At 35.9% G+C, this 13,573-nt stretch overlaps 1 protein-coding gene and 1 pseudogene across 2 annotated transcripts in view; one reads left to right on the forward strand and one right to left on the reverse strand.

Annotated features, from left to right (window-relative positions):
• Window positions 1-13,573, forward strand: part of LOC138168224 (probable ATP-dependent RNA helicase DDX60) — a 177,548-nt gene that overhangs the window by 140,089 nt on the left and 23,886 nt on the right. For both annotated transcript variants that reach the window (XM_069097259.1, XM_069097269.1), the window contains exons 34-35: window positions 1,976-2,123; window positions 4,227-4,369. In XM_069097259.1, coding sequence (XP_068953360.1) covers window positions 1,976-2,123; window positions 4,227-4,369 — 291 coding nt within the window. The remainder of the gene's footprint in view (window positions 1-1,975; window positions 2,124-4,226; window positions 4,370-13,573) is intronic.
• On the reverse strand, window positions 10,089-10,458 carry LOC138170585 (large ribosomal subunit protein eL33 pseudogene; annotated as a pseudogene).

Below are 13,573 nucleotides of genomic sequence, written 5' to 3' on the forward strand. Positions count from 1 at the left end.
AAATGGACATCTACAATTTTTTCCAAAGGATAACTACCACAAATAAAAGAAAGAAGGGATTAAAAAGTGTTCTTTATTTTCCATTTTATTGTCTGCACTTTGAATCAGGTAGAATAATTTTCACTTCACCTGTGACACATGCTGGCTGTTTAATGCTGGGCAAATCATTTAAGTTCTCAGTGTCATAGGCAATTCTCCAACACTATAAATTGAAATTGAGTCACTTAATTAATAGAGGGAGTTTCCACACTAGGAATTTCTACACTGACAATAATTATTATAATAGCATTTATATAGTGCTTGTAATGTTCATGAAGTATTACATGTATTTTCTTCGTTTGGCTCTTACAGCAAATGTAAACTAGGTGTTATTATTACTAACATAATATAGAAGAGGAAACTGAGACAGAGGTTAAATGACTTGCCCAATATCACACAACTAGTGTCTGAGGCAGGATTTGAACTAAGGTCTAACACTTTGCTAACTGTGCCACCTAAATGCCTAGGTGATTAAATCCTAGAACTGAATGCCCCCCTTTTAAATTTTTTTTTTGGAGGGGGGAAGGTAGGGCAATTGGGGTTAAGTGACTTGCGTAAAGTGTCTGAGGCCGGATTTGAACTCAGGTCCTCCTGACTCCAGGGCCAGTGCTCTATTCACTGCGCCACCTAGCCGCCCCTGAGTGTCCCCTTTTAAAAAAATCCCCAAACATTACTGTTACACATGGCATCATTCAGTGGCATCAGGAAGGGGAGTGGGTCATTAATCATTTAACTAAAACCAAACTAGAACTTTATAGTGCTTGTTGTGCCTATTTGGCAGACCTCTATATCACTGTGAGAAAGAGATACCTTATATACCATATATGAAGCCTGTGACTATTTCAGAGTATTAGAACCTTTTTTCCTTATTCCTCTCTCTGCTCCCTCTATTCTCTGCCTGATTTTTTTTTACCCTCTCCTTGCACTCTGAACAAAAAGTGCTGTCTCTGTATCATACAACTACTTGTAGCAGAGCAAATAATTCATGAATCTCTGTGATAAGAGTGTTTTGGGCTTAGCTTTCATACTTCCATTTTCTTAAGATGAGTATGTCATGTAAGATGAAGTTTCTGCAACTAGTGCTAGTGTTAACCAATTAGTTTCCTTTTCTAGATCTTTCCTTCTATCATCTTTTTTTTGATGTGTAAAACATAATTTTTCTCTACTGCTCTTTGAAATTTAATTGTACTGTAATGGGAATGTAAATTTTTAAGATCTTTCCTGCCCCTAGGCTAAAGTGCACCTGGAGCCTGGGGTAGGAGGCTTGTTTTTCAGTAGATACTTTTTGATTGGCCAGTGAGTCAATAAGGTTGTTACATTCTCTGAGCCAGGAGAAGGCTATATAAGCCCTGATGTGAAGCTTTGTTTTGGGGCTCACTTTGAGAAGTGTTCTGTGATTTGATGAAACTCTGGGAAGCCTTTTTTGAGAGTCCCCTGGATTTGAAACCCAGATGTTGATTTGGTATGGATGTAATGGTTGGACAGTTTGGAAACTGTCTACTTGATCTGTTTCTTTGTCTTGATAATTCTGTGTGTATATTCTGAAGTTCAGGGTGCTGACCTTTTCCCCCTGAACTAGGTAAATGATACATATGTTTGACTGATTAAAGTAAACTTGGTAACCTATTTTGAGTTGCTTTCCTTTATCAAAGCAGATCTAAGAACCTTATGTGAGCAGCCACCCTGAGGACACTTGGGGTGCTTGCCTATACATGTACAAGAACTGCATAAGTAGCTGAAACCTATATAATGTGCCTTAAAACTGATGCTTGGGGCTCATTGACTATTTGGAAGTGCTCAATACAGCCTGCACTCTGAGAGGAATATAAATAAAAATAAAATTTTCCTCTATCTCTGTGCCATTTATTGGTGATTGGCAAGCAATATCTCATAAGCAGACTCATGAACAAATTTATCACACCCCTTTTGTCTTTAGGTTTTCCTTGAAGACCTCCCTACAGATTTTGATGCTGCCTTATTTGAGTATAACACAAATGTGAAAAAAGACTTCAGCCACTTCCTAGTTATTGCTTCTAGATTTGCTGACATGAAGCAAGAACATCAGCTCCCCTTGTCAAAAATTGGTAAGTGAATATTACTCCATTTTCTCATGTGATACAAATGAAATTATACATGCTTCCTATAAGATGATGTCAATAGAAAGAGTAGTTCAAAACTAGTTGAGTAGTTAGGATGGAAATAAGCAGTAGTACAGAACTCATTCCTTGGATTCTGGAAGACTGGCTGGTGGTAGTGGGTAGAATCTGGGACTTAGCCAAAAGTGAAGGAATGCCCTTTCTATTCCAATGAAATTTTATAATTAGGATTCTTGGGAATTATAATACCCAGACCTGCTTGATATTATGGAAATAGCTATAGAATTGAAGCTTTAAAGTTGGGGCAGGGGCATGAGGAGATTGGGAAACTTCCTGGGGAGTGTATCTATGACTCTTTTTCTTAAGAGTATGGGGAGAGATGAAAGAAGGTTAAGATACGGAGGCAGAAAGCAGCTGCAGGGAACTTTTGGTATTGCCAAAAAGTACACTCAATCCAGGAACAAAAGACAAAGAGGAGTCACTATAAGAAGATCTCCTATGACTCTATGTTGTCAGTCTTGGAGCAAAAGTAGCCAGAGATAGTGGATGACAGGGCAAAAGCAGATAGGCCTACTCAATAATTAGCTAGGCCTGATAGAAGATATGTTTGTAAGAATGATAAGAAATGTCCTCTAGAGTAGGGGTATCATAGAATAACCTAATCAGAGTATCATAGCCCCCTTTGGCAGTATGGTGAAGACTATGGACCTCTTCTTAATGTTTTTAACACTAGAAAGACTGAGCATGTCAATTAATAAATTTTATTATAATTTTATTTTAAAATAAACATTGTCACATTAGCTCCATATTTTTTACCCTAAGGATTAAAAACAAACAAACAAACAAAATGATATGATCCTGGGCAAGTCACTTAATCCCTACTGCCCCACCAAAAAAAAAAAAAAAGAACACATCAATTGACATGCCTTGGTCCTTAGAGGTATTCTTAAATTCTGGTCCTTCTAGTAGGATTACAAAGAAAACCAGTTCGAATGAAATAGTTTTATATATCTACATCATTATATTTATGTATCACTTCCTCTGTCTTTCTCTTTAAATTTTTTTATGGTTATTCTTATTTAGTATTTTACTTTCCCCCAGTCACATATAACAACAATTTTTAACGTTTTTAAAACTTTGAGTTCCAAATTCTCTCCCTTCCTTCCTCCCTTCCCATTCCCCCCCTCATTGACAAGGCAGGCAATTCAATATAGGTCATACATGTGTAATCATGCAAAATATGTTCATAATAGTCATGTTGTGAAAGAAAACATAGACCAAAACAAAAAACAAAACAGCCAAACTCCAGAAAAACAAAAAAGTAAAGAAAATATGCTTCAATCTGTATTCAGACACCATCAGTTCTTTCTCTGGGGATGGATAACAATTTTTCATCATAAGTCCTTAGAGTTTTCTTAGATCATTTTATTTCTGAGAATAGCTAAGTCTTTCATATCTGATTATCTTCCAATATTGCTGTTACTTTGTACACAGTATACTTCATTTTGTATCAGCTCATGTAAGTCTTTTTAGGTTTTTCTGAGAGCATTCTACTCATCATTTCCTATAACACAATAGTATTCCATTATAATCACACACCACAGTTTGTTCAGCCATTCCCTAATTGATGGGCATCCCCTCATACCTCTGTCTTTCTATTCCTCTATGTAATCTATCTTTATCTATTGCTCTTTTTTGGAATCTATAGCTATACATACATCATCTATGTCTATATCTCAATTTATCTCTATCTCTTTAATGTCTCTCTTTCTCTCCTCTATTTTTCTCCTTTATCACTATCATCTTTATTTCTAACTGTTGTTATTTATCTGGCTATATCTTTGTCTTTCTCCTCTATCTCTATCTCCACATATATAATTTATATGCTCTCTGCCTCTGTCTCTCTTTACTCTGTCTCTCTGTCTCTGTCTCTCTCTCCCTCTCATATCTCTCTCTGATCTATAAATACACAGACTCTAGATTCCTTAAAATCTGCCTGGATCTCCAAGATTAAAATTGTCTGCCCTAGAGCAAGTGTCAAGCATATTCCTTGATCCTAAGAATGAACTCTGTCCAATTTGAACCCTTCAGAATTCACAGGTAAAAAATGCGACACTTCCAAGTTTGTATCTCACCTGATGGACTTCAAGAAAAACAGATCTGCTGTTTCACCCTTTGTGTGTCTTTCTGGAGTTACAGATCAAGATTTGCTTCAAGTACAGAATGTCAGCAATGTAAGTAGAAGAGGCAAGAGAGGGAATTGGGGTAAAAAGGAAAATAAGGGTGTTCCTATTGGTGAGTACAGACTTGAAGTTCCTGAACTGATAAAAATTCAGCCTCAGCACAAATGTTTGGGAAAACACTCCCTAGATGTCTCTAGAAACTTATTTGCTCTCTGCTCTAACACCTCAGGATCCCAGGCAATAAGTTAAGACCATCAGTTGACATTGAGATATCAATTTGTATACATAGAGGAGTTTTCTATACCAGGAGTCCCCTCTACTGATGAAATCACAGTCACAGAGGATTCCCCCATAAGAACTCAAATTTGCTATGGGGACAGCTAAGGACTCTAAAACCCATAGAAACTTCTTAGTAAATATAATCTTTTAATGAGTTCCCCCTGTTCCAATGGGTATAGATTATAGGATTGGTCATAACCACATGATTACAGGCTGGATTGCCTGGGATTGGTATCCTAAATTTATCTGATATTAGGACTCCAAAGAATAAGAATCACAGGTAGCTTTTTTCTTTGTTTTATTTTTAAGATTTAACACATAGAGTAAGAGTATTTTTCCTCATGTTAGAACTTTATGCATGCTAACCTTATTGATAAAATTATAATTAAAATGATAATGGTTTCCTAATTGTATGGAGAAGGTTACAGGCTGTACCTTTAATTTCACTAATTTAGGGAATGCCATGATGAGGAAGTTTTCTCTATCAGTGTGTTTTTGCTACCACTTATGGTCTTAAAGTTTTCCTAGAGCGCTGAGAAGTATCTGAGGTAGAATTTTAACTAATGTTTATGAATTATGATTAATTACTGTGAATTTACCTCTCTTATTGCCTATATAATTTCTGCCTATAACATTGTAATTATATTAGCTATGGGCCTAAAGAAAACTTTACTTCAGTTCATCAGTAAAGATTTATGAGGCACCTACTGTGTACAGAGCCCTGTGCTGAGTACTTGCTGAAGTATGAAATTTGAATGAGACACATGCACACACATGTATATGTATATATGTATATATTAGGGTTTGGTGGATGGAGGAGTACATGAATTGAAGCAAGGCATATGGCAAAATATCTATGGTGAATGTTCCTGATTTGGATACATAGAGCAGGCTAGATGAGTTTGTATTCACTCACCTAGGCAGCTAGATGGCTTATTGAAGAGTGCTGAATCTGGAGTGAGGAAGATGTGAGTTCAGATTTGGTCCCAGAAACTTGCTAGTTGTGCAAGTCTGGGCAAGTCACTTAGCTCCTGTCTGCCTCAGTTTTGTCAACTGTAAAATTGGGTTAATAATAGTACCTACCTCTCAGAGTTGTTGTGAGGATCAAAGAAATAATATTTATGAAGTACTTAATGCAGTGTCTGCCATATAGTAGGTACTTAATAAATGCTTCTTCTCTCCTTTTCAATTCACCAAATAGGTAAAGGTCAGTCCCAGGAGTTCCAAAACTGAGTAGATTCACTCTTTCAGGAAGGGAATGGGCTCATGGCTTCAGGAAATCTCAGGTGAAGGATACTGTTCCTTGTGGCGAAAGGATACTAGAAACAGAGAAGATAATAATTATAAAAAGAACTAACATTGATATATTGCTTACTATGTGCCAGATGCTAAACCCTTTATAATTATTATCTCATTTGATCTTTGCAACAGCTCTGTGACTAGGTGCTGTTATCCCCATTTTACAACTGAGAAAGCAGGCAAATCGATGCTAAATGACTTGCCTAGCATCACATAGCTAGTAAGTTTATGAGGCTGGATTTGAACTCAGGTCTTCCTCGCTCCAGGCCCAGCACTCTATCCATTGAGCCACCTAAGTTAAACATGCCAAAATGATGGAAGTGAATGGATAAAGAAAAGAGATCAGGACACAACTTTGGAGTTTGGAGCATTAAAGGAAACAGAAAGGGAACAGTTAGAAGAGTAAGGGGGAAATCAGGAGAACTTAGTGAAAGAAATGTCCAGAAGAAAGATTTGATCATTGATGATAATATGCTGCATGGAAGTTGGGAAAACACCTGGACTGACAAAAAGGCCATTGTATCTAACTATTACGCGGTCATTTGTGTCCTAAGAGAAGGAAGTTTTTTTCTTTTTAAAGTTTATTTTGTCTTTATTAATTTGTTTGTTTACTTTAGTTCACAAGATTCAATTCCACAATGCCTTGAGTTTCAAATATTCTCCCCCTCCCTCTTCTCCATGCCCCCGTCCCCACCCCCGCCCCCGCCCCCATGGCAGTATGCAGTCAAGTATAGGATCTGCAAATACTTTCACATTAGACATTAGTCAGGTTATAAAGAAGGACCGTAATGGATGGAACAAACAATGGGAATGAAGAAACAAAACCAAACAAGAAAAAGAAAGAGAGCAGGTAGTTTGCTTCAGTCTGTATTCACACTCGGTGGTTCTTTCTCTGGGTGTGGATATCTTTTTCCATCATGAGTCTTTTGGAGTTGTTTTATAACCTTGCATTCCTGAGAGGAGCAAATTTATCAAAGACAGTCATCATAAAATGTTGTGTCTGTAACTGTACGCACATTTCTCCTCGTTCTGCTCTCCTCACTCAGCAACAGTTGGTATAAGGGTCTTCAGGTAAATATTTACCAGGAGAGGTAAATATGAAGTCCATCTGCTCCTTGTTTCTTATAGCACAATAGTATTCCATTGCATTCATATATCACAACTTGTTTAGCCATTCCCCATTGATGAGCATTCCCTTAATTTCCAATCCTTTGCCACCACAAAAAGAACTGCTATAAATATTTTTGTGCATATTGGTCTTCCTCCTACTTCTATGATCTCATTTGGGATACAACCCTAGAAGTGGTATTGCTGGTTCAAAGGGTAGGAAATTATTTATAGCCCTAGGTCATAGTTCCAGATTGTTCTCCAGAATGGTTGAATCAGTTCACAACTCCACCAACAATGCTTTAGTGTTCCAATTTTTCTACATGCTCTCCATCATTGGTCATTTTCCTTTCTTAGCCAATCTGACCAGTGAGATATGGTACCTCAGAGTTGTTTTGATTTGTATTTCTCGCTCATCAGTAGTGATTTAGAGCACTTTTTATATGCTTATAGATATCTTTAATTTCTTCCTCAGAAAACTGCCTATTCATATCCTTTGACCATATATCAATTAGGGAATGACTTGTATTCTTATGGATTTGACTCAATTCTCTGTATATTTTAGAAATGAGGCCTTTATCAGAGACATTGATTGTAAAAATTCTTTCCCAATTTTCTACTTCCCTCTTAATCTTGGTTACATTGGCTTTGTTTGTACAGAATCTTTTCAATTTAAAGTAATCAAAATTATCCATTTTACATTTTCTAATTCTCTCTAATTCTTGTTTGGTCATAAAGTCTTCCCTTATTCATAAATCTGACAGATAAAATATTCCTTGCTTTTCCAGATTGCTTATAGTATCATTTGTTATACCTAGATAATACACCCATTTAGACTTGATTTTGGTATACAGTGTTAGATAATGGTCTATGCCCAGTTTCTGCCATATTATATTCCAGTTTACCCAGCAGTTTTGTCAAATAGTGAGTTCTTATCCCCCAAACTGGGGTCTTTGGGTTTATCAAACAGTAGATTACTATAGTAATTGACTGCTGAGTTTCATGTACCCAGTTTATTCCATTGATCCACTGCTCTATTCCTCAGCCAGTACCAAGTAGTTTTGATGACTGCTGCTTTATAATATAGATTAAAATCTGGTATGGCTAGGTCACCTTCCCTAGCATTTCTTTTCATTAATTCCCTTGATATTCTGGACCTTTTGTTCTTCCAAATTAATTTTGTTGCTATTTTTATCTAGCTTTACAAAGTAATTTTTTGGTAGATTGATTGGTATGGCAGTAAATATGTAATTTAATTTAGGTAAAGTTGTCATTTGTATTATATTAGCTCGACCCAGCCATGAGCAATTGATGTTTTTCCAATTAGTTAGATCTGACTTTATTTGTGTGAAAAGTGTTTTATAGTTGTGTTCATATGAGTCCTGGATTTGTTTTGGCATATAGATTCACAAATATTTTATAATGTCTACAGCAACTTTAAATGGAATTTATCTTTCTATCGCTTGCTGTTGGATTTTGTTAGAAATATATAGGAATATCTTACATGTAATTGGGAAATGGGATGTGCAGGAACTGAGGCATAGAGATCCACTGGAAAAGTGGAAAGGGGTATGGGGGAAAATGTGGGAGAGAGCAGATTGGAGGAGAGGATATCCTGTGGGACTGCTATTTTGGGGCAGTGGGTGGGGGAGAAATGGGGAGAAAATTTGTAACTCAAAATCTGGCGGAAACAGATGATATAAATCAGAAGTTAATAAAACATTAAAAAAATTCCACAAAAAATAAAAAATAAAAGAAATATATAGGAATTCAGAGGATTTATGTGGGTTTATTTTATATCCTGCAACTTTGCCAAGCTTATTTGTTGTCTCAAGTAGTTTTTTACTTGATTCTCTAAGTATATTATCATATCATCTGTAAAGAGTGATAGCTTAGTCTATTCTTTGCCTAATTTGATTCCTTTGATTTCTTTTTCTTCTATAGTTGCTACTGCTAACATTTCTAGTACCAAATTGAATAAGAGGGGTGACAGAGGGCATCCTTGTTTCAACCCTGATCTTGTTGAAATTGCTTCTAGCCTATCCCCATTACATATAATACTTGCTAATGGCTTTAAATAGATACTACCTATTATTTTAAGAAAGCCTTCATTTATTCCTATGCTATCTAGTGTTTTTAATAGGAATGGATGTTGTATTTCCTTAAGTCTTTTCTGCATCTATTGAGATAATAGTATGGTTTTTGCTAGTTTTATTGTTGATATGATCAATTATACTGATGGTTTTCCTAATATTGCACCAGTCTTGCATTCCTCGAATAAATCCTACCTGATCAGAGTGTATTACTATTGTGATAAGTTGATTTAGTCTTTTTGCTAATATTTTATTTAAAATTTTTGCATCTATATTCATGAGGGAAGTGTTCTATAATTTTCTTTCTCTGTTTTATCTCTTCCTGATTTGGGTATCAGTACCATATTTGTTTTTTTTTCCCTTTTGGAGGGCAGTTGGGGTTAAGCAACTTGCCCAAGGTCACATGGCTAGTAAGTGTTAAGTGTCTGAGAATGAATTTAAACTCATGTCTTCCTGATTTCAGAGACAGTGCTCTCCTCACTGTTCTACCTAGCCACCCCTCAGTACCATATTTGTGTCATAAAAAGAATTTGGTAGGACTCCTTCACAAATTTTCCCAAATAGTTTATAGAGTACTAGAACCAAATGTTCTTTAAATGTTTGATAGAATTCCCTAGTAAATCCATCTGGCTCTGGAGATTTTTTCCTAAGGAGCTCACTGATGACTTGTTCAATTTCTTTTTCTGAGATGTGGTTATTTAAGTAATTTACTTCCTCTTCAGTTAATCTGGGCAATTTATATTTTTATAAATATTCAACCATTTCACTAAGATTGTCAAATTTATTCACATACAATTTGGCAAAATGATTCCTAATTATTGTTTTAATTTCCTCTTCATTGAAGGTAGAATCACCCTTTGAATTTTTGATACTTATAATTTGGTTTTCTTCTTTCTTTTTTATCATATTGACTAAGGATCTATCAATTTTATTGGCTTTTTCATAAAACCCGCTTTTAGTTTTATTTATTTATTTATTTGTTTATTAACATTTCAATAAATGTGTAACTTTATTTAATCAGTTGTCATTCTAGATCCTTGAGGGATAGAGCATCACTCGGATCCTGTGTCCAATGGCCTTGGCAGGAAGATTGCTCCTGAACTTGGCTCGAACCATTCCACTATTACCATGGGCCCGAGTAACTTTCCCCCAGATAACTCTTGTTCTGTTTGGTTTCCCACCAGGAGTCACTGTGTTGTTTTTGGCTTTGTATACATAAGCACATCTCTTTCCCAAATAGAATTCAGTTTCATCACGTGCATAGACGCTTTCAATTTTCAGAAGAGCCGTATGTTCCCTCTGGTTTCATAGGCCTCTCTTGTAGCCAGCAAAAATGGCCTTGGACCACAGTCTTCCATACATTTTGCTGTTCTAGAAGCCCTGTTTCCAGCAGGCCTCCACAGCTCCAAGATGGAGGAAAAAGCTAGTTTTATTTATTAATCCAATAGTTTTCTTAATTTCAATTTTATCAATCTCTCCTTCGGTTTTCATTATTTATAATTTTGTATTTAATTGGGGATTTTCAATTTGTTCTTTTTCTGGCTTTTTCAATAGCATGCCTAATTCATTGGCCTCAATTTTCTCTAATTTATTCACGTATGCACTCAGGGATATAAAATTTCCCTTAAGAACTGCCTTTGCTGCATCCCACAAGTTTTGGTATGCTGTCTCATTATTGTCATTCTCTTGAATGAAGTTATTGATTGTTTCTACAATTTCTTGTTTGACCCACTCATTCTTTATGATTAAATTGTTTAGTTTCCAATTAGTCTATTTTTCCATTGCCTTTTATTACATATGATTTTTATTGCATAATGATCTGAGTAGAATGCATTTAATATTTCTGCCTTTCTACACTGAATTGTGAGGTTTTTATATCCTAGTACATGGTCAATTTTTGAGTATGTGCCATGAGCTTCTGAGAAGAAAGTATATTCCTTTTTATCCCCATTCAGTTTTCTCAAGAGATCTATCATATCTAGCCTCTCTAAAATTCTTTTCACCTCCTTAACTTCTTCCTTGTTTATTTTGAGGTTAGATTTATCAAGTTCAGAGAGGGGGAGATTAAGGCCCCCCACTATTATAGTTTTTCTATCCATTTCTTCACCTAATTCCCTTAACTTCTCCTCTAGGAATCTGGATGCTATACCACTTGGTGCATATCTGTTAAGTAATGATATTGCTTCATTCTCTATGGTGCCTTTTAGCAGGATAGAGTTTCCTTCCCTATCTCTTTTCATTAGATCTATTTTTGCTTTTGCCTTATCTGAGATAAGGATTGCAACCTCTGCTTTTTTTTACTTTAACTGAAGCATAATATATTCTCCTCCAGCCTTTTACCTTTACCCTCTGTATATCCCCTTGTTTTAAATGTGTTTCTTGTAGACAGCATATTGTAGGATTGTGTTTTTTAATCCATTCTTCTATCAACTTCTATTTTATGGGAGAGTTCGTCGCATTCACATTCACAGTTATGATTACTATCTGTCTCTTTCCCTCCATCCTGTTCTCTCCCCTGTTTATATTTTTGTTTCTTCCTTCTCTCTCTCCCTCCTTAAGAGTTATCCTTTTGTCCACCACCTCCCTCAGTACTCCCTCCCTATGACCCCCCTCTCTTTACCTACCCTTTTCCCTTACTACTATTTCCCTCCCTTCTAACTACTCCCCTCTTCTTCCCCCCACCTCCTTACCTCTCCTACTGCCTATAGGGCACAATGGATTTTTCTCCTTCTCAGAGTATGTTATTTCCTCTTTGACCCCAAACCAATGAGAGTAAATTTTATACAGTGCTTCTCTCCCTTCCTCCTTTCCCTGTATTATAATGAGATTTTGTGTCTTTTCAAATTAGAATCTTAAATTTAATTGATTATGTTGATCTCTCTTTTAATAGAACCAATGAGAACAATGTTCAAATGATGTTCCTCTACCTACCTCCTTCCCCTCTCCTATAGTATGTTTTTATGCCTCTTTGTGTGGCATAATTTACTTTTTTCTGCCTCATCCTTTTCTTTTCTCCCATTACAGTCTCTTTGAACCCCTTAATAATTTTTTAATCATCAGATTAGTTCATTTATACTCATGCCCTCTATTTATGTATATCCTTTTTAAGGGTTGCGATAATCATATTTCAATATTGTCAGGTATCACCTTCTCATATAGGGATATAAACAGTTTGCTGTTATTGAATCCCAAGTTATGTGCATGTGCATTTGTCTGCATGTGTGTGAGTGTGTCTTTTCCTTGTTTACCTTTTTATGTCTTTCTTGAGTCTTGTAATTGGAGATCAGATTTTTCATTGAGCTCTGGCTTTTTCATCAGGAAAGTCTGGAAGTCACTTATTTCATTAAATGACCATCTCTTTGCCTGGAAGATCATTCTCACTTTTGCCCAGTATTTGATCCTTGGTCACAGTTCTGGCTCTTTTGCCTTACAAAATATCAAATTCCAATCCATCCACTCTTTTAATGTAGAAGCTGCTAGGTGCAGTGTAATCCTGACTGTAGTTCCATGATATTTGAATTGTTTCTTTGTGGCTGCTTGCAGTATTTGCTCCTTGACCTTATAATTCTGGAACTTGGCTACTATATTTCTTGGTGTTTTCAATTTGGTTCAAGAGGAGTCTGATAAATTCTTTCAATAATTATTTTACCCTCTGGTTTTAGGACTTCAGGAAAGTTTTCTTTAACAATCTCTTGGAGCATGTTGTCCAGCCTGCTTTTTTCATCATGGCTTTCCAGTAGACCAATAATTCTTAGGTTATCTCTCCTGGATCTGTTCTCCCAGTCATTTTTTTGCATTTTTCCCAGTGTTTTTCTGGTGAGATATTTTATACTTTCTTTTAATTTTTCAATCTTCGTGTTTTGTTTGAGTGACTCTCAATGCATCATAGAGTCCTTAGCTTCAATTTGACTGATTCTAATTTTTAGTAAATTATTTTCCTATGTTAGTTTTTGAAGCTCATTCTAGTTAGATTTTGGACCTCCTTTCCCATTTCACAAATTTTACTTTTTAGGTATTTGTTTTCTTCAGTGAGATTTTCTTTTCCAATTTGATCACTGTAGATTTAAATTTTTTTTCTACCTCTCTAACTTGGCTTTTAAAATTTTTCTGGAGAGTAGGTAGGAGGTGCAGTGAGTAAAGTGCTGGCCCCAGAGTCAGCAGAACCTAAGTTCGGATCTGACCTTAGACACTTAACACAAAAAAACTAGCCATGTAACCTTGGGCAAGTTACTTAACCCAATTGCCCTCCAAAAGGCAGAAAAAAAAGTAATTTGAGTTCCTCCAAGAATTCTTTTTGGGCTTGAGACCAGTTCATATTTCCTTTTGTGATCTTAGGTGTGAGCATAGAGTTCATATTGTTCTCTGTATTTGGTTGTCCTTTCTCACTATAATAAGATCAGATTACTTTCTTGCTTTTCCCTTCTCAACTTCTTTCTTTCCCATTGTGATTTTCTATTTCCTGATTTCTCAGGCAGGG

The sequence above is a fragment of the Petaurus breviceps genome, unplaced genomic scaffold (genome assembly GCF_028583685.1).
Source record: "Petaurus breviceps papuanus isolate PSGF00001 unplaced genomic scaffold, PetGlider_PUasm1.0 126, whole genome shotgun sequence".
NCBI classification, from domain to species: domain Eukaryota; kingdom Metazoa; phylum Chordata; class Mammalia; order Diprotodontia; family Petauridae; genus Petaurus; species Petaurus breviceps.